At 40.3% G+C, this 26,555-nt stretch overlaps 3 protein-coding genes across 4 annotated transcripts in view; all 3 read left to right on the top strand.

The window, feature by feature from the left end:
* Window positions 1-6,109, top strand: part of LOC110041232 (epidermal growth factor receptor kinase substrate 8-like) — a 35,721-nt gene extending 29,612 nt beyond the window's left edge. For both annotated transcript variants that reach the window (XM_089277986.1, XM_089277988.1), the window contains 4 exons: window positions 476-823; window positions 1,360-1,431; window positions 2,156-2,272; window positions 2,495-6,109. In XM_089277986.1, coding sequence (XP_089134112.1) covers window positions 476-823; window positions 1,360-1,431; window positions 2,156-2,272; window positions 2,495-2,854 — 897 coding nt within the window. In that variant the 3' untranslated portion in view covers window positions 2,855-6,109. The remainder of the gene's footprint in view (window positions 1-475; window positions 824-1,359; window positions 1,432-2,155; window positions 2,273-2,494) is intronic.
* Window positions 6,110-6,211: 102 nt separating this feature from the next.
* On the top strand, window positions 6,212-11,757 carry LOC110041287 (uncharacterized). The gene has a single exon (XM_020746570.2). It carries the CDS (start codon window positions 8,163-8,165, stop codon window positions 10,542-10,544), a length of 2,382 nt encoding a protein of 793 aa, XP_020602229.1. The 5' UTR covers window positions 6,212-8,162; the 3' UTR covers window positions 10,545-11,757.
* A 1,472-nt stretch (window positions 11,758-13,229) lies between these two features.
* Window positions 13,230-24,357, top strand: LOC110041236 (plastin-3-like). The gene is made up of 13 exons (XM_020746518.2): window positions 13,230-13,430; window positions 13,720-13,875; window positions 14,778-15,043; window positions 16,353-16,572; window positions 17,131-17,316; window positions 18,065-18,139; window positions 19,122-19,202; window positions 19,533-19,671; window positions 19,806-19,894; window positions 20,296-20,488; window positions 20,942-21,051; window positions 21,832-21,975; window positions 23,321-24,357. The coding sequence occupies exons 1-13, from the start codon at window positions 13,371-13,373 to the stop codon at window positions 23,474-23,476; spliced, it is 1,875 nt and encodes a 624-aa protein (XP_020602177.2). The 5' UTR covers window positions 13,230-13,370; the 3' UTR covers window positions 23,477-24,357.
* The last annotated feature ends 2,198 nt before the right edge of the window (window positions 24,358-26,555 follow it).

The following is a 26,555-nucleotide window of genomic DNA, read 5'->3' as shown; positions in this document are numbered from 1 at the left end:
TGACTTCTAAGAGTCACTAAGTTACATTTTTCGCCGCCCGTGGCTCTTACTAGACTACGTTTTCGCGCGCTTTTCATTGAGATACAAGTTGCATCCTTTCCCGCCCTTGACACCAGTACGTTTTCCCGCGCTTGTCATTAAGATGCGGGTTGTCTGTTTTCCCGCCCTTGATACCGGTACTTTTCCCCGCGATTTTCATTAAGATACGGATTGCATGTTTGCCCGCCCTCGACACCACAACGTATTCCCGGGCCTTTCTGCATTAAGACACGGGTTGCATGTTTTCCCGCCCTTAGCACCACAACGTTTTCCCGCGCTTTTCATTAAGATATAGGTTGTCTGTATTCCCGCCCATGACACCAGTACGTTTTCCCGCTTGTTGTAAAGACATCAGTAGCAAGCTTTCCCGCTTTTGAAATCAGTTACATCTCTAGTTGAAGCTCGTCTGTGAGTGAATCTTTAATTTCTTTTTCAGTTCATAATGCAAAAACGTAAGGAGAGATCGGAAGAGAAAACTGCCGAGGAGCTGGAAAACGCTGGCGAACTCCGAAGCATTGTTGCCGACGCCAAAGCTGCGGCAGCTCAAGAGGAGATTGAATTAAGACGCAGAACATCCAGTGCAGGGAAGAAAGCACCTCAGCTCGGTGCACCCGCAACCAAACCTCGTCCGAAAAGCTTTGCGGGACCAGAGACCAAGCCGCGCAAGGACAGCAAGGCAGAACGAAAGTCTTCCCGAGGAGAGTCGTTTGATGCTGAGTTTATCCCACCGCCACCCATGCTGGAATCCGAAGATCAGCCGACAAGTGGCGAAGCGAGTCCGAGGGTAAGCGATGGAGTAGAGGATAGCGAACTAAAGTTAAATTACAGACTGGAGCGGAGAATCTAAATTTTTTTGAGCAAGTAATTTCCTTTCCATTTGTAAGAGCTACTCGGTCAATTCCTCTAATTAATGATACTCTGGTGGAAAAGGAGATTTTAACAAGGAACCGCATGGGCGGAGACTAAAATCTGGTTTTACGACACCACAAACTTGCTGTATCAATGGGTAATAGTATGAATGCGGGTTTAATTAAGGATTAAGTCAACTTTAGACATAGTTGATGTCAAATTTGATCTCTGTGGAGCATGGCTAAAGAAGGCTGACTTTGACTGGTGACAGCTAGCATAGTACGAAACTGAGTCGCTAACCTCAAAGAGAAACGATTAGTGCTAACTACCGAGCCCTGCCGTATGGGTTAACCTTGGACATGCAAGCATGCTATTACCATGTTTTTATTTTTTCCTGCATCAACATGGACAGTATCTTTTGATAACGTCAACCATTGTAGAGTATTGATATATATCGCTGAACCTTTTCAGGCGAGAAAGATTTCTTCTGAGGACGTGGAGAATATTATGCGAGAACAGAAGAAACAACAGGAATTCTTGTTGGTAAGCAACGTTGGTTAAGCTGTTAAAGGAACTCAGTCACGGTTTGCGCATATTGAAGAGTTAAGCCTCAATTTTTCAAATTCGTCGTTTGTAATCCGTGTTAATCTTCTCCATCCTTAGCCATCCTTGTTCCTTTTTGGTTTATCATTATCTCTTTGGTATTTTTCTATCTTATTAAACTGTTATTTTCAGGTTTCCTACCATTTAAAGGTAATTTGTATGTGGCCAAAATAACTCAAAATACCGTGACTGAGCTCCTTTAATAAAAGGTTATTTGAAGCACGATTCGTTTGAAACACAGATGCTTTTTGTGGCAAATTTCGCGGCAATATTCGAAGAGACGGTAACTAGATTCATTTTGTTACGAGCACGGGACAGTAAAAGTTTGAGTCGAGAACAGGAGTCCAACCTATGATTGTTGGAGCTGCAGGGAGACTGGTGGCGAACTAAACCATTTACAAAGTCGAAGAGTTTCTGATTGGCCCAATTAAAGATAGTTGTCTGCTGAAGGATTTCACTCGACCAAAGTTATACCCGGAATATAGATTAACTGTTTGCTTCGTCTCTTTTTTCGAACCCGAGATTAAGATGTTTTCGACGCATAAGCAGGCCTTGTGACCTTCGTAAACACTCTTTGGGGTCGTGACACACTTCTGCCCTAACCCCACATTGAAACTCATTCCAAACTGATCGGTAACGGTGTTTTAATCGTGTTTTTCTTCAGGAACACGATAAACAGCTATTCCTTCTCGAAGAGCTTCAAAGACAAAAGTTAGAACTGGAACAGCAGAAACGAGAGTTTGAAGAACAACAACAGAGGGTGAAACAGGCGGAGTTACAGGTTAGTTGCGTGACTGGGCGACCTATGTCACGTAAGCCGGTTGTTTTTGTAGCACTGGTCACACGATATATAACACGAGTGTTTGTTAGCTTTTTGATTGGTAGAGAAATTTGTGAGAATCCAACAGTGCAATGTCTATGTAAAGAGACCAACGGGATTCAAACGTTTTAGCCAGCGAAGTATTGGCCATGTAATAATTCTTCTTTCGGGATTTAATTTTAGGAACAGCAGAAGGAGCTATACCGTCAAATCCAAGCACAGCAAGATCAACTGAAAATGAACGAGGACAAGCTAGTACAGCAACAACGATTTCTTTCAACCTACGAAAATATCCCCCCTCAATTCACCTATGCGCAGATTCCCCCTGTTATGCCCCAGATGCCCGTTATGCCCATTGCGGGTGTCCCCACCGGGGCCCCCGCCTACCTTCCAATGGGGGGCCTTCAACCGATGTACACACCGTACCCAACCGCGATGGCTCAACCCGGGGTGACACATGTGGTTCCTTCCGTGAACATGCCGTCGGTTTCAGCAACGCAGCCACCTAGCGCTGTAGTAGCTGACAATACAATCAGAATGTAGTTAAAGCCTGAAGAGAATTTTGTAGGAAAATGTCACGTAGTATACTCAATCGAGAATTATGCAAATTTACCAATCAAAGTTAGAATGCGGTCTATAACATACGCATGAAATTCGCGCCTAGTACAGCAGAATGTATATTTTTTGCACGTCATAGAGACGAGGTTAATTAAATCCAAAATGTAATCAAAACGCTCCCACCACCGTAAACAATTCCTTTAATTGTGATTTGATTGTGCATTCAAAACAAATGCGAATCTCTTAGGTGTAGGGGGAGGGGTCGGGTAAATCATATTTACGTTACTGACGAAGAACTAGTAAGGCGGATTCCGCTCAAAGTTCAAGTAATACATGCAAAAATTATTTACTAAAAGTCTGCTTATAGCTCTAACTTTTTGAATGCTCTTTGAAACCTCTCACTTTAATTCATTTTTCTAAGGGACCCCGCGATTAAATTCTCAAGCACTCTCGAGAAAGTTATTGTCAAACCTCGTGAGAATACTTATTAAAAGCGTGCGTTATTGTGTTTTGAACTGACGTGAAATGTCCGTTTTTATTAAAATATGGATAACATCAAATTCAGTTTTCCCTCACGGGGTCAGCCCGAGAGCTTAAGTCTTGATAAGGTCTTCTTAACTGTATTCTATAATATTGCCATAGTTTTTTGTTAACTTTATTTTTGCCATTATTGCTCGAATGTTCAGCGGAAATCATGTTAAATATACAGGCTCTTGCTCACTCGTGGAGCTCCTTGCATTCAATTGTCATTCATCTTCGTTGTAGTTTCCATTCGTTGTAGTTTCAGCCCGTGCGTACCAACCTGTAATATTACCAGTCACATGACAAGACTACGGGGATAAGTCGGATTCAAAATGGAGGATTTGATGCAGTTGAATCTCCCATACGGGACCCTGACACTAGCCCATACGGGAATTCCACGGTGTCCCCTTACTGGAGGGTGCACAAACGTAGGGTTCTTTTATAGTGGTTTTAAGCTTCGATTGTAAGCCTTTCTCGTCCCTTTGAAAGGAGCTATGTCGCAACAGCATTAAGGTATGATTTGCTATGTTCAGAGTTGCTTTCAAATCTCTGGAGGCCTCAAAATTATAGTGAACGAATTTTGAATTTGCGCATTCTTTGACATAACTTTTTTAAGTCGCTTCAAGTAAGTCTCTTTAAATCTTACTCAACTTCTATGCTTAGCACTTTGTACTTGCGCCAGCTTAAACGCCTTTCATGCTTACATATTGAAATAGACGAAGTAACCAAGCCTTTTCGAGCTGTCTGGGTCCTTGTTCAGAGTTAGCTGTTTGTTGGAAATCGGGATGCGCAAAAGGTATGAGTGAATATTGATATAAATTAAAATTTAAGTCGTCATGGCTGTCTTCTTAGCCTGCTTGCAGGCGTTCTTTTCTATTTCCTTGCAAGGGGAAAAACAACAGTTTGAGACGTGCCCTCGCAGGGTATCTTTTCCAGACGAAATGAAAACGTGTCCACTTCGTTCAAGTTTAACATTGACGTCAAAGAACTCTACGCAGCCGTGCATATTTCCCGCTAGTCTAAGCCTCGACACCAGGTAAGGCTTGGTTACAAAGAAGAATTAACTTTATATTTTTGTATGGTTTATTGAAGTGCAGTGAATGGCTCTGCTTTTGTACAGTAGGATTTATAAGGTTTTGTGTAGCTTAATTTGTATAGGAGGGTGGAGATTGTAGAGGGATTGCTTGCTGTGGGTATACGGATCAATTGTAAACTTCAACACTCAAGTAGGTCAAAATGATATTTTACAGCAACTGCAGAAATTCTCGCGCGCTCATTACCTAATTTTATTGTCAATAAGCGGAAAGATACATGAATTTATAATTCATGCAATGCGTCAACGAGCGAGAGCGGACAATTTGACAATTATTGTAAAATTTGTGAAGTAAATTGCAATGTCGAAATTCAAAGTAGAGCGTGGCACTTTCTTTTTGTAGGGATTGCTTTTCTTTTGTAAAACAGTTAAAGAGGGAAGGGCAGTTTTCAAGTGGAACTAATTTATAGTTTTCAGTTTTTTCCAAGCCTATTTCTGGTGATGTGGATGTTTCCATTTGATCTGTTCCCTTCGTTCCAACGTTTTGGTTTCTATAAAGTATATTTATGTAAAATGTAGAGGATATCATGTTACGTGGGAGAGACTATATGTTGTAGCTAGATAAACAAGATTGATTTATCAAAGGGGCAAAATTTTATTCAACGCTGCATGGTCGAAGGTGGGCCATTGTAATCAAGCGAAATACCACATTCAGAACTTACACGTTAGGGAGCTTAAGCGAGGACTACGCCTGATAAAAAATGAATTTTTATTTTACCAGTGAAGTTCACGATTGTCTCAGTACGCCAATGGCTCTAAAAATGTGCCCAGGCTCGATATGCAATGACAGCGTTCAGTTCCAAATGGATATACGAAAAATTAGCCGCCGTCATTCGCGTTCCGCAGACTACGTTCAACTTGGTCATTTCCCGTTCTTGTTTTGCAGAGGACGGCAAAGAAAATTACAAAGATTCACAACGCATGTGCACTGCTATTGTTTTGCTGATAACATTTTGTTTGGTCATTTTGTTTCGTTGCCATCGTCTTCGTGGTTTGCTTAGGCCCTCTGCTTTTACATCTCTGACGCTCTGCGGCAGAAATATAAAATACTTGAGATTTTTAGTGACCACGAGTGCAGCAGCTACTAGAACGTCGCTGCATGAACAAAGTTCGTTGATCGGCTTTCGGGCACGTGCATTATGCATTCTGCTAATACGACTCACGGAGCACTTCTAAAACAATGTAAAATGGCCAAATTCTGTAATGAAAAAGGAGAACCACGATTGAATTTTCTTTTTTTTCTCTTTTTATGACCTGCAAACCGAATTGATCTAAACAATATAGAAGTGACGGATATCCAAGTCAAAATATAAAATCATTCTTCATCTGACTGTGGTCATTGCTTCAATTCCTATTGGCCCGTCATAAGACTTCTCCGCAACGCGTAATTTTTGAGTAGGGTTAATTATGTTTAATGTCAATACATGAACATTTAATGTTTTGTAATTGTAATTACCTCAGTAATGAAAAAAAAAGTAAGAGTGACTGTGTGACGCTGGTACAAGCGTTTTTCAAGTCGATGGTTGTGGGATCTTGCAAGTGTAAATTATTTTTCAAAGTGTGTATAACGTCTGAATCCTTGTAGTAATTTTAGTGACTGAAATAAATTTACTTCGTACTTGCAATCTGTTTGTCGTAACATCAATGTCTTCTTACTGTCTTAAAGCGTTTCGAGTTTTTCGCGTCTTACGTAAACGGACACGACACGCTATGGCCCCGTCCACACTAACCTTGAAAAATATGAAAACGACGTTTTCGCGCATCAGATGTTTTCCGTCCACACTACGCCACACTTGTGTTTGAGGAAAACACGGTTAGGGAAATCTCAAGATTATCGTGACGTCATCGTTTTCGAAAAGCTTCGTTTTCAAAAAGTTTTCCGTTCACACTAAAACGCAAAATCGGCGTTTTCGAATTCTTCCGGCTTGAAAAGCGTTTTCGAAAAGCTCCGTTTTCAAAAAGTTTTCCGTCCACACTAAAACGCACAGTCGGCCTTTTTAAATTCCTCCGGTTTGAAAAGCGTCTTCGAAAAGCCCCGTTTTCGTGACAGATAAGTGAAGACGTTAGGCCTAACCGTAGAAACGAAGCTGCGTTTTCAAATTTCTTCGGTGTAGTGTGGACGCTGCCTTAAACGCAAACTCAAAGGCGAATGAAATGCTTGAGGCTTGTGTATCATGCACTGGCTCAGTGTTTGTATGTGCGTGAATTTAGTTCTCTTGTTCTCGAACAATTGAATTTAATTAGAAGCGCTGATACCTGCTTCGATTGCTCCAGTTGTCGAACCTTCTTTGCTTCTGTTATATGGCTTTTGCTTGTTTAGTCCCCTTATGTCTATGCTCCGTTACCCTAAAGAAGGATATTCGTTGAGTTAATTCAAGAGACGACGATCTCTCGGTTACTCGTTATAAGATCTTTCTTGTCATGCTAGGCTGCTGGCAGTCAGGCGTTTCTCTTTAGGTCAGGCGAGTGTCGCACCCACGTCTTGTGCGGCCCAGTCCCTTCTAATCTGAAATGAATCGCCTCGTAATCCCCGCTTATTTCGAGAGAAAATCAGACTGCCAACAGGTTATTGTCAAGTAGCTTCGGTTGACATGTTCATTTATTTACTTTATGTTCCTCGCGGTTTCTTATTTTCTCTATAAGGTCCCCAGGTTCTTTTGTGAAACCAACAACGTAGAGTACGCAAAATAAGATTTCATTACAGATTCAAATTAATGATCACAAAATGTCCGAAAAATTTCAAATTGGTCATCGAGTTTCTTCTCTGAGAAGGTTTAGGATCACAGAGATCGAAAGCCTGGGCAGAAAAAGCACGGCATAAAAGTGACATCATAACACGAGACAAGGCACTTTCCAGCCAACTAAAAGTTCTGATTTAAATTTGAGGAAATTTTCAGTGACGAATGGAACATCATTTTCCTGAACTTCCGGAAAAGAGGACAATCTCGAGAGGTGTACCGAAATTTTTTAATTGTATCTTTTCGTTCTATTTGATTTTCCTCGTTGAATTCTATCATTTCGGAAAATAACAGTTTTCGAATTTGCCGGAACCTTTCCAAGGAAATTTCCGTACCATTTGCACACGTTCCGGAAGTTTTGGTTAAGTGCCATGGACGCTAGAGATTTGAAAAGAAAATTCCAAAGCGATGATAGCACCTTGATGTATGTGCTAAAAATAGAAGCATTGCAAATACCTTATGAGGCTACTCGGATCTCTGACGTGTACGTCATTCAGCTCACAACTTTGACCTCTCTCGAGTGTTAAGAGCCAGCCAGGCTGATAAGAAGCTGTCTATTTTAAATCAGAAAATCATGGCATACAATGTTGTGTTCGGACTAGACAGTTTCAAATTGCGTGTAACTGACAAATGGGCTGCCTGAAACAAGTTATATCAATAACGCGAAACCAGCTTGTTTGCATTCAACCTGTTGAACACTGCTTGGTAATTGGCGATTTCTTGTGCCACCAGCTAACTCATTTGCATTTGCTGCATGAATCGTGACGAATCTGCAGAGTTAATTCTGCACGGTAGAAATAACAGAATGGAGCCGTCGCTATTTCGTTGTGGTGGTATGTTGAGCTGTTAATGGAGCTTCTCTGGAATTCGTTGTGACTTGCAAAACTGTGTCTGTAACGATTTCAGAATACAACAGTAGTACAAGCCACATCTACGATTAATGGGAAACTGCTTGACAAGAAATGAAGGGACCAGCACGGACTTAAGACCCGATATCGGAACCTCGCAGATAGATATCTCATGGCCGGATGACTTCGAGGATATAGGACCTGCTAATCTTCCCGATGTCTTCGTCGAAAATGATAAACTAACTCTGAATTTGAGTTTCTGGAAGTTGAAGTCACTACCAGCACAGGTTTGTGAGAGACGGACCATCGAAGTGCTCAATCTCAATTGCAATAAGATTTCGACTTTCCCTTATCAATTTGCAGCACTTCGCAATCTCAAGGAGCTTCACCTCGGAAATAATTATTTAGAGTTTCTTCCCGCTCAGGTGTGTACCTCGGTCAAATTAGAAGTCTTGGAACTGAATCGAAATCTCATCGAAACTCTGCCATATTGTGTTAGTCACCTGTGCTACCTTCGAAGGCTAAATCTAGCCTTCAACAACATTAAGAGCCTTCCTCCTAGTATGCGTTACCTAAAGTGCCTGGAGTATCTAAACATGGAAGGAAATGCCCTTGAAAATATTCCCGAAGCTGTTTTCACATTATCAAGTCTTAAGGTTTTGGTTTTGAGTGACAATGACATCGAGTCTATTCCAACTAGCTTGGAAAAACTCGTCCATTTGAAGGAGCTTTATTTGGACGACAACAAGTTATCGGAACTTCCAGCTGCACTGCTGCAGTTTCTGTCCGAGCTTGAGACCCTAAACGTAAGTAACAACGCCAAACTTTTAACTCTGTGCAAAAGTGAAAAGCCCAAGAAGCAAGTCAAGCAGAAGTTAAACAATGTAGATCCAAATGCGATTGCAGAAGTCCAAAAATCCTTTCCCATCCCTCCTGAAACTAGCACGGCAGTGGCCGAGGATCGTTCTATGATATTTTCGGAAATTAATCTCAACGACCCTGTAGAGGAGAGGGACATATTTGAAGGAGGACAAGGACTTTGTTGCTTGAAATCTGAAGACGCAAATCCTAACACAGCTGAGGTTGTGAAGCGCAAGGCCCATGAAACCACAACAAGGGTTGGCGAGGCTATGCGCCCATCACCCAAGTGGGGTATACTTGTCCGTGAGCTCAAGAAAGCAGGGTTTCTACCAACGGTTAATGTACAGCTTCCGAAACGTCCGAGAAAGGAAAAGCCAGTCAAAATAAAGACTCAAGGGTCACGCTACACATGGAGAGGATGGCGTGTGGATGCCCATTCTGCTTCTGCTTCCCAGCAAGACGCGTCGTTGGCTTCTTCCTTTGATGACGAAATGGACGAGTTTGGGCATCCACTCAGCATCCGCCAAATTCTTCCTGCAGTCAGAAGGGTCGGAGGGAGGCTAACTCTTGATCTTAGTTGGCATGAGCTCAAATATGTCTCTCCAACCGTGTGTGAGTTGGTGAATCTCAACACGCTTGTCCTTGACTACAACGAAGTTGATGAGTTGCCTTTCGGAATCGGCAAGCTTTCCAGGTTGCGCATTGTAAGTTTGAATTATAACAAGCTTGCTTATCTTCCGGAGAATTTGCGATTTCTCGACAATCTCAGACGCTTGTATCTAAACGGCAATCATTTACGAACGTTTCCAGATTGGTTTGAAAGTTTCCAACAGCTCACCTATCTCTCTGTAGAAAACAATGGAATGCCATTCTTTCCCAGTGCAATCTGCTCCTTGGTCAATCTGGAATACCTTTTCCTTGCTGGAAACAAGATAAAGGAATTGCCTGACAAGATTAAACAACTAAGACATCTGAGGGAATTGTTTTTAGGGCGGAACACTATTCACACTATTCCATATGCCTTTGCGGAACTGGATTCATTGCGCGTATTGTGTCTAGACAACAATGGCCTTGAGACGATCCCATTCTCCGTCGTGAGTTTGCTGGAATTACAAATATTGAACCTCAATGGCAATGCCCTAACGTCGGTGCCTGATAGTATCACTAACCTTCGTAACTTAGAAGAACTCGATTTGGGAAAGAACAACATCAGAAACCTGCCATTTTGGTTCCATCGCCTTCAGATCCTTCAAGTGTTGTCTCTAAATTGCAATGGAATGGGCACCTTTCCAGAAGTGCTTTGTAAACTACCAAATCTCCATTCACTTGACTTCGGTCAAAACGAGATAACGGAACTCCCAGATTTTCTGCGAAGCAGTATCGGAGAAATGACTGACTTGGAACAGCTGGACCTGTCCAACAACCATCTCAAATGGCTGCCAGATAATTTCAGGAACCTGAGGAATTTGGAAATCCTTCACATCGAAGGTAATCTTTTTACGGAACTTCCAGGAAGTATTGGCGAACTTGTGAATCTTCGTAAACTTTATGTGGATAAAACTATCAAGATTCCGCACGAAGTATTCCAACTTTCTAAACTGGAAATTCTCTGATCTTGCTACGAATTGAACAGCAAGGGTTTGCTGTCGCGGCGACTCTCGCACCCAAATCTCACTCTGTTTGACGTGGGAGATCTACGTTCGAGATTAGCTGGGTGGCTTTTTCAAGTGAAATCTTCAAAGGCTAACACCGCATTGTTGCTGAAATCTATAGAGTTTTTGAGTTATAATTGTGGACTACCATTCGGCCTGCCTAAAAGTTTATCTCAGTGGCCCATCCATTTGTGTTCAGCCATTTTCTATGTTCAAAGATTTTGTGGAATAATTGTGGAAGGGATTGTCCAGCAAATTAATACATTTTAATTGAAAAAAGATCTAAAAGTTTTCAGAATAAAGAAATGGATCACCCTGTTAGTTTTCTTTTCCCGTGCACGACGCAAAATGTAACGCAACTGAAGGTAGTTTTCGGAGTAATTATGAAATGCCATTTCAATATTCGAAGAGATTTGTTGTCACGCGGGTGTCACGCCAGTACACGATCTCGGAGGTATTGTAATTACCATATCGATTGTCTTTTGCTCGTCACGCAATAGCCTTTCTTTAATTTATGCGTGACGATTCCAAGAGTCTTATGCCAGCTGCCTAAGAGATATCTGGGCTATATGTGAACAGGAGCCTATCAATATCACCGACTGGCTCCTAATAGGAGTCACTCTTGTTACAGTTGTTGAAATTAAATTATCTCGACGCTGGTGCCCCGGACTGGTGCGAACATACATTTATTTTCAGTTTCACTTAATACTTACACCCCGCGTTCACTGGTATTTATGAGGCTAGAAATTTCAGACTAGAAGGGTTGGGGATGAGACATCGGTAAGGCAGTCAAACCCCTTTTTGTCCATATTGACCTATATGCATTCTTGTTCAGGGATAAACACCCTAGGAGAGAAAGACTGGCTGGCAACAGTGTAAACGAACTTTTAAAACGAGCGTTGATGTTTTCGTCTAGACATAAATTAAACATGTCAATCATTCTTGGACAATGTCCAACACAGGAACCAATCAGGGAGCGGTGTAAATGCAGCCGGACGCGTCACAAAATCCTCGATATAGTGTTTACACCGGCGCTAAGGATTAGGATTATTCGATCAATCGTAGACCCCGGGCGCAGACCATTTTAATTTTAGGCCTAAGAACTGTTTGTGAACGATGCTTGCTGTTTGAAATGGAAATCTTAGAAAACAAAAAGAAAAATACCTACGCAAAAGATGTACAAAATGACTGAGAAATCGAGGGGTGCCTCTCGATGATATAAACAGAAACAGCTCATCAATGTGGAAAAACACTTGGCAAGAACTGCAGCAGAAAGATAGCCCGGTGGTTCAAAAGCCGATGAAAGTTTAAACACCCACCGCGCGCCCCGTCACCCGCCCCCCTTCCCCCCCCCCCCCCCTCTCCCCGCTAGAAAGAAGAAATAAAAATACCTCCTGTGGCAGATATATAAGCCACTTGATTATGGCAGGTGGAGTGATCACCGGGAGCCTGTTCGCACGCTAATATAAAAGAAATGAATTATCTGTTATTGCTTTCATTGATCTTCGCTAACTCATTTATGTAGAATCTCCGGGGAAAGCCAGATCTCTCCTTGGTATGGGGTCGTCACACAACGTGACACTTCTGATCGTGATATCTGACTCGCGTCATATTGTCACACAACTTTGCTCCCTTACGTCCTGATTTTAATTGATTGCGATGTAGAAAAATAATAATGCGAAATAGTCTATTTGTTTTTTTAATCGATATCAGCTTGTCTGAAGTCAAATTCACTGCGTGAATACAAGTGATTTTCTCGTTTGCAGATTATTTACCCTTTCTATTTCCCAATTTCGCTTTCCTTGGTCTTCCTTGTGTTGTTTAGGAATCGACGTTCATCTTTAAACGATTTCCCTGCTTCCAAAGACAACCCTTTTCCAACTATTTTTAGTTCCAGCGATATTGATCATGGCGGACCTCGTTAGACGAAAAAGGAATTTTAAAAGACCTCTGAGAAATTAGTCAAATTTAAGCCGACGTCATGTACAAAGTCAATGTTTACTTTTGCTTTTATGTCAGTCACAACACATAATAGCTTGAATTTTTCGGCTTGCACAATAGCAAACACAAAAATACTCAAAGAAGAACAATACTTATGGAAATTTCCTTTCTTCCAAAAGAGTGGATGACTTCGGAATTTATACTCTGGAGCGCTCAAGCGATAAATAAAACAGTTGACCTTTCGTAACTCATAAAGATCACTAGTTCTGTGTGTTCTTGAAACAGAACTCGAGTTGACAACATGAAGTGCTCATTTGATTTGAGTTTCTCAGAGTTTATTTTAACTGTGGAACGAATCGAAACTAAAATAAAATCACCAAAACCAGAACTTCGCAAGAACGAAAAGCCGCATTATGGTTACAGAGGAATGCGGGTCTCTGGGACACGCACACGTTCACTTCGCTCGAAAATAGCATATCTGAATACAGGAAGAGTAAAATTGACGATCGATGTTGCTAATGTCCAAATTTAGGCACATTTGTAGCCGTTAATATCTGTTAGTCGATAATGACCTCCCCCTCGTCAAAGCGCGATATTTTGGCGGAACACGAAATCGAAAAGCAATCGAAATAAAAACCTCTGGGGAGTAATTTCAATGACCAAATTTGGTCACAGATAGTGGTTGTTGACCAATAGGAGGTCGTTGCTGATGGAAAAGGGAAGTGTGTGCGTTTTAAACCTTGGCACGGCCCACTGAAGCAGACATATTGACCATACATTGTCACTAGTTTGTCTTGTTCCTTGTTCTTTATTTGCGAGGAACACATTCCTGGACTACTCGTCAAAATGGCTGACTTTCATCTTTCGGAGGACGAACTGGCTGATATACGGGAGTCTTTCGAACAGGTAAATTTGCTTCTGTGTTTGATTGAAATCGAATTGCTTTTGTGATGTTCACTTTGTGAAATTAGTTACAATATTTTGAGACAACTTTCCTGAAAAACAGTCGACACCTCATGTCAGTTTTACCGTTTACTGTTTTATGTTCGTGCCGTACTTCAGAGCTTATTTGCTATATCTAGGCTTTTCTTGTCGCTTATTTATTCTGTTTCGATATCGTTCACTTGTGTACATGTCCAGTTGTGAGCTGCAAGAAAGCTCAACCTTGTTTTACTTTTGTCTTCCTAAATCAAAGTTTGATTTGGATAAGAATGGTCATATAACGGCTAGCGAAATTGGAAACGTCATGAAAGCTCTTGGAGAAGATATACCTGGCTATAAATTACGTGACATTGTAAAGGAGGTGGATGCCGATCGGAATGGAACGGTGGAGTTCAATGAATTTTTGGAGGTGAGTCGCGATTTTTCATTCAGTAAGCTTATTTTTCTGGAATCGGAAGCGGAAATGTGTGTCTGCATCAAATTATGACAAAATAACAGCTGCTGTGTTAAAGTGTTGATGAAGACAGTGAGGTCTTCTCGCGAGTGATGTGTTTAAAGTAATTAGCATTCTATCACATTTCCATTTTCAGTCTGGGGTTTAACTGGCAATTAGGTTCATTTATACAAGATTATAGTTTGGCAAATTGTATTCCTAAGTATGCCAATTAGTTGGCAGAAACTTATAGTGCCTTTTAGTCCAGATCAGATGTTTGGGTTTCATTTAATGAGTAGTTGATTACTATCTAATCATGTCAATTATGCATGAATAGCCAACGAGGTATTTTAAATCTTCAGGGCTAATGAGGTCTCGAAACAATATACTTTAGACGTGTCCGCAGTTATTGTTTCACTTTTCACCAGTCATCAGGACACTGGTGATTTACTTAATGTGCTCTACAAAGTACAGATAAAGCCTTGTTCAAAATCCACTTTCTCCCTAACCCTAATAACCACAAGAATTCAGAAAATAGTTTTCAAGAAATACTGCAAAGTCTATCAGTATCACAGTTTAAGGTATCTGCCAAGGTTCAAAGCCAACCACATACAAATCACTGGTGGCACTTGTGTTTTAACCTAAAACCCCTTCAAACCATACATTTTTTGGACGGTTAATAGTTCTTGTTTATTAGCTTTACATTTAAAAAGAGATTGGAAAATTTTGAAATACTTTGACAGTGAAACAAGTTTTGCCAAAATGTGTGTAACTCAATCTCCACACCACAGAAATTAAATGGAAGAAAGTGGTTAACATCACATCGGCATCTTGAGAGCTTGATCTAAAAGAAATTATACAACTTGCTGTCTTTTTAGATTTATAAGAAAAACAGCAAAAAGTTTTCAGCTGGTTCAGAATTCAAGAAATTATTAAAGAAGAAAGAGCAAATTGCAACTTCAGGTGGAACATCGGAAAGTTCGGCAGAAGGCACAAAGCATTCATACTCGGATGCAGAGAGGGTCGCTTTTGCCGACTGGATGAACACTGCACTACAAGATGACAAAGAAGCTAAGGCGTACTTACCAATTGATCCTGCAACCCAGGATATATTCACAAAGATACAGGATGGGATCATATTGTGGTGAGTTTATAGTAATCTAAAATGATCAAAAATTATGATTCAGTTAATCACATTTACTTGCAAACTGTCCATGTATACTGACAGTAATGAATGAATGCAATATGACATGTTAGAAAATAGCCCAAAGAAAATATGCATGCTGATTGGTTCAAAATTGTGTTCCTATAACTCAATAGAAACACAGAACAAGCATGAGCTGTTGACGTAATGATGAGCACGATCAAAGAGAATTTACATTTTGACGATCAAAGTAAACAAGTTATTTTATTGGGGGTCGTGGTATTTTTTAGAAGAAATAGAAAACATGTTCTTTGTGTTTCTATCGAGTTTTAGAGTTAATCTACCAGCGTTCTAACACGTAAGGTGTTCTCTGATTGGCTATGCTACTCACTATCTATTCTGTGATAGATAGTGAGTAGCATAACAGTGTTAACAAAATGACGGCCACTTCTTGGTGTTTTTGAAGTGTCTGTGAAGAGGATTTAGATAGAGTTTTGAATGACTAGTAGATTTATTCTAGAACAATTAGACTATTAGCTCTCAATTTCTATACGTGATAGGAAACTTGTGCTGCGCCCTCATCAACTGTCGCACTATAGAAATCTCAAGCTCTTGATCTAATTGTTTGGGAGAACTCGAAAAAGCTGTGGAAGCACTCGCCCAACAGCACGTGTTTCCCCAGCATTTCTCCTTCTCCCAAACTGTCACTCGTGTTTCTATAACTCGATAAAAACAAAGTACATATTTTATATTTCTTAAATCAAGAATAGTGTGACATCTGAGTTAACAGCCTGCAGTATATCAATTTCTAAGCAAGAATGTCAGATAAAACAGTGAAAAAATGAAAATTATGTGCAAATCAACCTGATTAAACACAAAAGAATCAATATGGTAGATAGTCAAAATGAGCTTTCAGTCAACATGCCTCTTCTCTTACATGTAAAAGGGCTGGTTATACATGTGCAGGGCCACAAGTGTTTTGAATTAGAGTTGGAGGCCAGGGGCTCTCCTTTTCTAAGACCTTATATCAGCACTGTAACAGATGGTGTATGTTAGAAAGGTAGTATGTAATTTGTTTGGAATCATCTTAATTCTAAGCCATCCCTCTTCATTTCTCTTTCATTGTTACATATTTGGTATATTTCTGAAGGTGAAATTGAACATGAAGTAAAAAGTGACTCCATGCAGTATACAGTACAGTGTAGTCATGTTGCCTTAATATTAATTGTAAAGCTTCCCATGTGATTATATTTTGGAACAATGCTGGAGGAAATCAAATGCATTCTTTCCTTTTTTCCCTTTTAATTAGTAAAATGATAAATTTGTCTGTGCCTGACACTGTCGACGAACGTGCTATCAACAAACCAAAATCAGGAAAATCATTGAGCATCTATAAAATTCATGAGAACATGACTCTGGCTCTAAACTCAGCTCAAGCTATTGGCTGCAACATTGTCAACATTGGAGCTGAGGACCTTGAACAGGGAAAGCCTCACCTTGTACTGGGTGTCCTGTGGCAGATCATCAGGGTAAGTTTAATTCTGAGTGCTTTGTAGAATTTTCTTGCAGTTCTAAGTAAACTTGTTTTCAGTTTTGCATTGCTTTTTCTTGTCCATTACCAGCTTTTGAAACCCTAACTTGAATGGCAATTAGTGTAGTCAGTCTTAACTTCAACCTCAATAATAAGGTTTAAATATGATTGATAGTTTAAGTAACTACGACAGGGATGCCAAGGGTAACGCCAACTAAAAATAACTATTCTATCCACCAATCTTGCGATACTCAAAAGGTATTTAGTTTCAATGTTTCTCTGTCAAAACTATCTCTAAAATGAGTATGGAACACAGCATAAAGTTTGAAATGTAATGTTTAAAGATTATCTGTCGTGGTTCATGTTCTCTGGCCAATGTAGAATTTGGTCATTTCACATTGTTGTTTTTCAGAGGACAGCAAAGAAATGTACTAAGAATCATAATTCACATGCACTGCCATTGTTTTGCTCATTAAACCTTCAGTTTAGCGACATTGCTGTTGCCGCCATTGTAGTTTTCTTAAACTTCCTAATGTATTTTTTTCCCTTGAATTAGATTGGCTTGTTTGCCAATATCACATTGACGAGTGTGCCAGGCTTGGCCCGTCTCTTGATGGAGGGAGAGACACTTAGTGACCTGATGGCACTTTCACCTGAGGAAATTTTGTTGAGATGGTTCAACTACCATTTAGCGCAAGCAGGCCACCACCGACGAGTGAAAAACTTCAGTGATGACATACACGTGAGTTACCATATTTATATACATGTGCAACTCTCTGGTGGCCTCATGGTTAGTGCACTCGCCCCTGGGTTGAGGGGTCTGCATTTGAGCCCTGGCCGGGGACATTGTGTTGTGTTCTTGGGCAAAGCACTTAATTCTCACAGTACCTAACTCCACCTGGGTATATAAATGGGTATTGGCAAATTTAGTGCTGGGGGGGGGGGGGGGGGGTGTAACCTTACAATAGACCAGCGCCCCATCCAGGAGGGGGGGAGAGCAATTACTCCTAGTCACTTCATCCTACCGAAACTTGAGAGAAGTGTCAGTCTGATGGGTTAGTTGGCTTCTATACAGTGAAGTGAAGTGAAGTGAAGTGAAGTGAAAGACTTAATTTAATGAGGGTGACCCGTGACAGTAACTTAAGTTACTGATAAACTTGGGGCCCTCAGCTTAAAATAATTAGAATGCTAAAAATATATTATTTACAATAAAATGCTAAAATACGATAATTATTTACAATAAAATACTTAATTAAGTTACTATTAAAAATGGTTACAAATAATAAACTGGACTTACAATTTCAAACATACTACGAATAATAAGAGTTAAAAAATTCCATTAGTTTTCTGAGAGTTAAGAATAGTATTACATAATTTAGCCTTAAACGATTTAACGGACTTCTCTGTTTTTAAAGACCGGGGTAAACAGTCTTAACCTTACCACTCAATCAACACTTCTTTTGACTCTGTAAAAATTTCATTTTTGGCAGGATTCTGAATGTTACTCAGTTCTACTCCGTCAAATTTCTCCTCCTGAAGTGTTTGTGGACAACAGGCCAATGCAAGTGAGTAAGATGGGGGCGTAATTACCACAGGAATAAGTTGTCTGTAGATAGAGGATATCACACGGTGATGCAAAGATACAAATTTTATTTTTAAGTGGTAAAATATTGTTTTTAACACAAGAAAATAAAATTTATATATATATATTCATATATCTATACAGACAAATTGACAGCACAAACAACTGTGAAAAAGCAAGAATTGACATTATCAATATTATCGTCACTAGTGAGGATATCAAAAATATGTCCTGGATTCTTATTAATATTTTGAGTGGTGTATTTTCCAGTAAACACTGCTCGTGTCTGTATGATAATTAGTCATATTTCCAGTATAAAACAGTTGATTCGAACATCGTCTGGCAAGCAACCACCTCTCTTCAGTGACCAGTTTTCCAAAATACCCAGAGTTTCCCAGTCAAATCACTACTTTTGTAACCTCCTGTAAGCGACCACCTCTTGCAAGCAACCGCGACCACTTTTAGAGCAAAAAGTTTGGCATTTTCTTTAAATTCGTTTTTAACCTCTCGTAAGTGACCGCTTGACTGATAATAGGGCGTAAATTGGGTAATAAGGTGTTGTTACATTATCACATTCCTGAGATGGAAATTTCTCGATGAGAAGTACTCACTTTTTTTCTCAAAATTGACTTTTCACATGATTAAAGCAGTTAAACATCATTCTGGTAAGTCTCTGCAGTTACCATATGCTAATGAGGCAAAATTTTGACCCAATATGGTTTAAGCTCTCATAAGTGACCACTTACGCTTGACATTTTGGGTAGTCGCTTATGGGAGGTTCGACTGTACTAACTTTGACTGTAAGTTGAGCAAGCTATATAGGTAGACAATAATAATTATTTCTTGTAACAACATTTCTTTATAAACTAGTGGCAATGTGTCATGGTTTTTGGTGGAAAGATTTAAGAATTACTGCTTGCCAGTCACAGCCAACACTCTTTCACTGATTGTGATGTTTGTTGTAGGAAAAAGACCTCAACAAAAGAGCTGAGAAAATGCTGCAAATGGCAGATAGAATTGGCTGCAGGAAGTTTGTGCGTGCCAAGGTACGGTGTTCATATTGTTTCATATTTAACTGGGAACTTAGTAATCATATTGTTTCTAGTAAATGCAATTTCCAGGATTAATCATGTAGATCAATTTGGTTAGCTACATGTACTTGAGTGAATTTTTACCCAGTCCTCTACTTAAAAGACTTCAATTAGTTTCCCTGTACCTGTAAAAATATTCTTATACAGCTGTAGACCCAGTTTTTAAGGTAAATATTATTTACTACAAGCATTCTTCAGAATGCTAGGTACATGGAGAGTCAATTCCATCTGTTAAAATTATAAATCAGAGAATGGTATAATTTTGAATGGTTTTCACTCTTCCAGGATGTTGTAGCTGGTAACTCGAAATTGAACATGGCCTTTGTGGCAAACTTGTTCAATCGTTACCCAGCCTTGCCTCCAATGGATGCTGAAGAAACTGAGGAACTGGAAGAGCCACGAGAGGAGACGAGAGAAGAGAAAAGTATGTGAATACAATGATGCTGTACTGTTGCCATTTGAAAAAGAAAATTGAATCTTTATCCTCTGTGATGACTTTCTCAGATTGGTTCTGAAAAGATTGCTCAACCAAGTATTTACCAGTTTTTTTTCCCACAGCCTTCCGTAACTGGATGAACAGTATTGGCGTTAACCCGTACGTAAACAATCTTTACAGGGACCTCTGCAGTGGATTAGTCCTGCTGCAGGTAAGGTTAGCTTTCTTTTTGCCTTACTGTGCCTTTCAATAACATGCGGACTCTAAAATTCAAAGCTTAACCGGCAAATGTGTTTTTCACTACCATCAATCAAATGTTCGGCGGCGTCCTCCCAGCTTCAGACTACATCCAAGCACTGTGCTCAGCAATTTGATTACCACATGCTTGGCAGTAGTCGGAAGTTGGGAGAAGCCACCAAACAATTGATTGACGGTGGTGAGAAATGATTTTGTTGGTTGAGCTTTGAATTTTAGAGTCCGCATGTTATTGAAAGGCACAGTAAGCTGAGGTCAGTTGATTCCAAAATGTTGATCTGACGTACATATAGGGTAAAAATTGGTTAAAACACTCAGACTTCCAAGCGGTCTTTAATGTGAAGTTATCTCTTGCAGCTGTATGATATTGTGAAACCTGGAGTTGTCAACTGGGATAAAGTCAATAGGCCTCCTTTTAAACAAATGGGTGGAAAGATGAAGAAGATAGAGAACTGTAACTATGCAGTTGAGCTTGGGAAGACAATGAAATTTTCACTGGTTGGAATTGGAGGTCAAGACATTCATGACTGCAATGAGACACTGACCCTGGGTAAGCGGGAACATATGACTCTGAAATAACGTCAGTTAACTCCTATTAGGCACAGCAATATATATACACAGATATTTGTTCACCAACATCATCTCTTCATGAGAAGTGAATAGTTTTCTAGTAAAAATAACATAATCTTTTTGCTTTCATCTTAAGTTCTTCACATTTGGTTTTTTGATCAAGTGATCTATCACCACACCTAATGTCCACTTGATGTCCAGTTTTTGGTGTTATTAACATTTTCCAACCATATGAAACAAAAACTTGAATTATTTGTTTCAGCAATCACTGGAGCTGGGTGGTGTACAAAAACTGTAACAATACTGATTTTTTTTTCCCTTTTTTCTTGGTGGGGGTTTCCCACAAAAATCTGTGTTACCTGCCTAGATTTCTCAGTGTCGGTATAATTTCGAGATGCACCTGATGTACTGACAAGAGATTTTGTTTCAACAGCTGTTGTCTGGCAACAGATGAGGTCATACACACTTGCCTTGCTCTCAAAGTTGACTCCAGATGGCAAAAAGATTGAAGACAAAGACATCATTGAATGGGTTAATGAAAAGGTAAATTAATGATAAAGTATTTAAAATACTCTGGAAGAAGAATGTCACGCTGCCTGTAGGACTTTTAAGGAGGGAGAATGGCTCATGCATATCAAACAGTTTGGTGGCAGGTTCTGGATAGTTCATCTTTTTTGTTGTTGTTATTGCACAATCTGGCACTCCTCTCACTATGGTACCCTCAGTCGAGGAGTTTAACGAGGAGTCTCAACAGACTGTTGAATAATGGCTGGTTTCCATAGATTGTGTGTTTTGGAGGAGATTGGGGAGGGAGGTGGGGGGTAATGTGTGATAGACTTGCATCATCCAAGTGGAATAACAATACTCCCACAAGTGAATGATGAAATGTTAGGCATCGCATAATCTTTGGACCAAAAAAAATCTGGATCCTTAATGTAGTTATCAGAATCCATGACCTGTGAGCTGGGCCATTTTGGAAGGTTCAAATGGGACATGCATCCTTCTTACTTGTACTATGAGCAATGCCAAAAGTGCCCTGTGAAGAGATAATTAAATATCATTTGAAAAATGGTACATTTTACTGGGCTGTCATTAAGTTTTGAGTCACCTGTAGCCTTGTTCTCCACACCAGTAGCATACTTATTAGTTTGTGGGTGAACTCTATCAGCAACAGGCAATTTCACCCGTAGCATCAAGGGAAAATCAAGCACACTCAGCTGTAACAGGTGTTACGGGTTACATCCCTTAATGAAAGCCCTGTTTTAAGCCAACACGTTGTTTTCAGTTGTGTTAAGGTAACCTTCATGTGTTGTTGATCTTAAGTTACAAGGCGCAGGCAAGTCAAGCAGAATCACAAACTTTCAGGATCCCAGCATCAGTAGCAGCCTGCCTGTTCTGGATTTAGTCGATGTCATCAAGCCCGGCATTGTGGAGTATGACATGGTGTCCAGTGCCACCACTGATGAAGTAAGTAGCATTTTAAAGGAGCTCAGCCACGGTTTGCGCATATTGAAAAGTTCAATTTTTCAAATTCGACGTTTGTAATCCGTGTTAATCTTCTCCATCCTTAGCCATCCTTGTCCCTTTGTGGTTTATCATTATCTCCTTGGTATTTTTCTATCTTATTAAACTTTTATTTTAAGGTTTCTGACCATTTAAAGGTAATTTTGTATGTGGCCAAAATAACTCAAAATACCGTGACTGAGCTCCTTTAAGTAACAATATCATATGGCAAGGTACTTTTAGTCTTGAGGTAAATCCAAGTGTTCTGATTGGTTCTTACTTGGTGGGGATTATGCCATATGGACCATCTCTATGGAAACAGTCACAAGCTGTGTATCAAAAGCGGGCAAATTAAATGACAAGTATGACCCGAGCGCCATATAATAAACTCCTTCCTAACCTAGCTTGCTCGAGCCGTACTGGGAGATATTGGCCCTTGGTAGTTCTTGTACAAATACTTTTGATTTTAGAATAGCCAAAACCCAACGTTAGTTGGCTCAGACACTCACCTAAAAAGATATAGATTTTTTCTTTAAGAACGTTCGCGCGTAAATTTTCCAGTCTGTAGATTTTTTAGAATTTTTTTACTGCAGTCAGAGAATGAGTTATTTGTGTCAGAAATGAAAAAAAATTGGGGGTCAGCGACTTCGTTTCAGAGATAAAACGTGTGGAAAACTAGCCTGATTTCGAAAAATTGGCGCCCGTAATTCAGCATGGTCTACAGGGGTTTATATAGAAGGAGAGTCTACGGAAGCAAACGGTCTTAGTCATATTTTGTAGAAATGGGTCTGTTGCGTAAATAACTCCAAAGGTTGCCAACGTATTCACAAAACTTAACCCGTCAAGAGGCATTTGAAACCGCCGCCCAGATAAACGAGGAGCTAAAAATAACGGAATTCGATGGTGCATTTTGCCAAAAGCTCAAACTTCTAATAGATAGATTTTCTTCATTTTTTGGCTAAACGTACAAAATCGGTAGAGGAAATGATCCATCAAAAGAAAAATAGGGATCACCGAACGTCCAAGATCGTTAAATCCAGGCAAAGCTATAGCAATGGCCATCTGCCCTATCGTTCTTCATTTTATTACTTAGCGCGCGCATCGATGCATGACTTGCCATGTGAGTTTGCTTGCTCAGTAAGGATGCGCAGAAACAATTAGCGGATCGTCATCAAATAATAGTAACTCGTAGGGTTAGTACCCTAGGCATCGGTCTACAGCAAGTTCCTCCCTCCAGTGCTGGAAGCTGATATTATGTTATTAGCTTGTCAGTCAAAACTTATACTTTTTCCTTTGTTTTGTGCTTTAGGAGAAACATGAAAATGCTAAATATGCCCTTAGTGTTGCCCGAAAGATTGGTGCCACGACCTACGCCCTGCCTGATGATCTGGTGGAAGTAAAACCCAAGATGGTGTTGACAGTCTTTGCCTGTCTAATGGCTACTTACCTAGCCTTGAACAATTAATCTGCCTACTTATCAGAGAGCCGAAGCCTGCACGTTCTGTTTTTGTAGCCCAAAAAATTTGATAGGTCTCATAAAAGAAAATATTCAAACGTCAGAAGATTTTTTAACAAATAACTGTTACTTTACGACTTAAGTTTGTTTGTGTTTGGCGTGGTCTGAAGAGGAGGGGTGGGGTGGGGGAAACGGGGTGTTCTGCACAAACCTCGCGCAAAGAATGCGCAAATGTTCTCCAGTCCAGTACTTTAATTTATTTAATTCAATCACTGCTGGTCAAAGCATGTGTAAGTAATTTCTAAAGTCTTCAATTCCACATAGTCAAAGAATTTACAACTCACATAAATTGGTGTAGCAACTGATTTAGCAGCAAGGGTATTTTTCCCTGGCTGCTAAGTCAGTTTTTTGGGGGGTGGCAACTCTGTGACCAGAAATAAATAAACGTTAAATTTTTATAAATGGTTGTGTGTAATAAAGTTAGGCTGGGATGGGCTATTTGAAGGTGAGCTAAGATTATCCAGGACTAACATGAACTGTGATTATGACTTGATTTTTTCCACTTTCGAGATATTTTAAAGTTATTTCATCTGTAGAAAATCAGCAGTAGAGAGCGCTTTGTAAGGATAAGAAATTGACCCTTGACTAACTTCTAATGCTACATTATTGTTAATTAGCGTGCGAGCAACCAGGTCTTGGTTCAAAGAAGAGAATTTAACGTTTCAAAGATGACTGGGAAGAGCGTTCACATTTCTTAGGTAATCTAATTTTCTAAAATCTGAAATAAATTATCAGTAAAACTCTACTTGATTGCAAGGCACTGTAAGTCGGCTCTTATAGTGGATGTAGTTAGCTGTGTTTTTGAGAATAAATATTTTAGATCTTTTGTATTTCTTGTTATTGTGATGTCTGAGTATCATTTTGTGAGCAACCTTCTACATCGTGACTCTCTCTGACACGCAACACTACGCTCTTCGAGAACGTAGCGTTGCGTTGCGTGTCGTACCCAGATCTCACTCTGTTTGACGTTGGAAAGTGTTGGAGAGGTTCGAGATTAGTAATAAGCAAAATAAAGCCAAGCCGTTATGAGATTTGCAATTTCGGTTATCGTCAGTCTTCGTTGCAGACCAGGAGAGAGGTTGAATAGTGTCGGGGTAGCTGGAGGTTTCGCACCCACCCGGGTTCCTATCCACATCGACTCAACTGGCGATCAAGTGCTTAAAATTTATCTTTCTCTTACCGAGCGAAATGAAACAAAATGACACAAAACATGTTTATTTCTCGTTCTTTAATTCATTTAATGTGAAGGCGAACTCGAAATAGAAAGTTTATAATGAATTCAGGGGTGCGAACTCGACTGGGTGCGAAACGGGCAACATTCACATTCCCGTCCCCGGAGGCTACGCTTCTTTTGGTCAGCACCAAGGATCGCGACCTCTGGGACCTCTGGGGATCCCTCTGGGCTGGTCCAACACCGGAAGTCCGCGATTCACCGACTGACAAATCTGATTTACTGCAATCTCGTTCCCAGAGTCTTCGTTCCCCTTGACCAGCGGTCGGAAAACGAGAGCTCCGGGAGCAACCATTTTGAAATAACCGAATTCTGGTGATTCTGCTCATCTAGTTTCACTGCGCAGTCCGCATCTACTGCGTATGCCTGAAATGGTTGCTCCCAGAGCTCTCACTTTCCGACCGCTGGTCAAGGGGAACGAAGACTCTGGGAACGAGATTGGATTTACTGAGAATACGAAACGAATAGTCTGCGCATGCTCAGAAAATTGGGTGCGGCCACAGGCCGCGATTTTTGGTGCTGACCAAAAGGAGCGCGGCCTCTGGGAACGAGAATGGTAATATTCAGTGTCGGTGTTTGATTGCGAGCATACAGTTTTTAGGGTATTTGCTTGCCAAACTATCAACCGCGTACGAGAGTCTTCGTTTCCCTTTACCAGCGGTAGTGAAGCGAGCGACCCTGGAAAGATTCGATTTAAGGCAATTCCCCTAAAATAAAACTGTATATAGGTTTTTGTTCAAACTTTGTCCAATGAATATCTATCATATGAGAACTTAAATTATAAAATTAGAAAGGGGGGTGCCCATGCTCGTTAAGGAGCAGTGAGGCATTGAAAATGTCCCATTTTAGCGTTATTTAATACTTATTACAAGAACGCGTTCCAAGTTATTGTAAACTCTTTGTGAGCCCAGACTCATGAAAACACGCCTCAAACTACAGTCAATACTTGTGTCGAACACAAATAAACTAAATAGATTTTGACAGACAGCTGAGTCCTTGTCAAAATATTGGAACCAAGTTGCTTGCCACGGCTATCAAACTGCAAAATAGAAAAGACTACAGTGCAGCTGCTATTTTTCTTATTTATTCAATTTTTAAACAGAGGAATCAGATCAGTCTTTTCTCACGCAAACCTAATGATTAGTTGATTAAAATGGCTGGAAAAAAATTGGGGGTGCCCGAGGTCGTTAGTGAGCTATAGCCAGTTTTTCAACTGACAGAACTCAATATCAAGGCAAATCCGCCATGTTTTCAATTTGCGCGTGCACGAACGCGCGCTAATGACGCCATAAATTATGCACACTAAGGAAGCGCAATCATGGATAGTAAAGAGACTGGATTGGAAACTAGCTCGCGTCACCGGTTCCAACACAGTGGAAATTCGTGACGTCACTGTCGCAAACTAAAGTTTATTTTTGCAGAACTTTGTTTACACTACACAGTAAGTGACCAAACCAGGACCAAACTATGGATATTGAAGATTTATTTGAAGAGTGGGATGAAGATGATTTAGCAGAACTTTTAGAAGACAACGAGAGGGCGGTGAACACGGTAGAGGCAGAAGACAGTGAAGACGAAGATGAAAGCGAGAGCGAAGATGATGGCAGTACGTTTAAATGCAGCAAGTGTAAAAAGCGGTATCATCTTAAAGCGTGGTTGCAAAAACACGAAAACTCATGCAGTGGCAAGGAACCTACCAGAAAATGCAAAGCCAAATTGTCTGAACACCAGAAGAAAACCAGAAAAGTGCTTTCTTCCCTCGGTTTTGATGATTTCTTTACATCTGAATGCGTGCCG

This window comes from Orbicella faveolata, unplaced genomic scaffold, assembly GCF_042242905.1.
Source record: "Orbicella faveolata isolate gen_17 unplaced genomic scaffold, um_ofav_v1 contig_46, whole genome shotgun sequence".
Classification (NCBI taxonomy): Eukaryota; Metazoa; Cnidaria; class Anthozoa; order Scleractinia; family Merulinidae; genus Orbicella; species Orbicella faveolata.
Note: the sequence above shows the minus strand (reverse complement) of the source record. Positions and strands in the feature narration are given on the sequence as shown.

What these genes read in the sequence shown, in the direction of transcription:
- LOC110041236 (XM_020746518.2), top strand. Translation starts at nt 13,371, where the DNA reads ATGGCTGACTTTCATCTTTCGGAGGACGAACTGGCTGATATACGGGAG. An exon ending in AGTTCAATGAATTTTTGGAG is followed by an intron (nt 13,876 to 14,777) that starts GTGAGTCGCGAT and finishes CTGTCTTTTTAG; the next exon opens with ATTTATAAGAAAAACAGCAA. An exon ending in GGAAGTTTGTGCGTGCCAAG is followed by an intron (nt 19,203 to 19,532) that starts GTACGGTGTTCA and finishes TCACTCTTCCAG; the next exon opens with GATGTTGTAGCTGGTAACTC.
- LOC110041287 (XM_020746570.2), top strand. Translation starts at nt 8,163, where the DNA reads ATGGGAAACTGCTTGACAAGAAATGAAGGGACCAGCACGGACTTAAGA.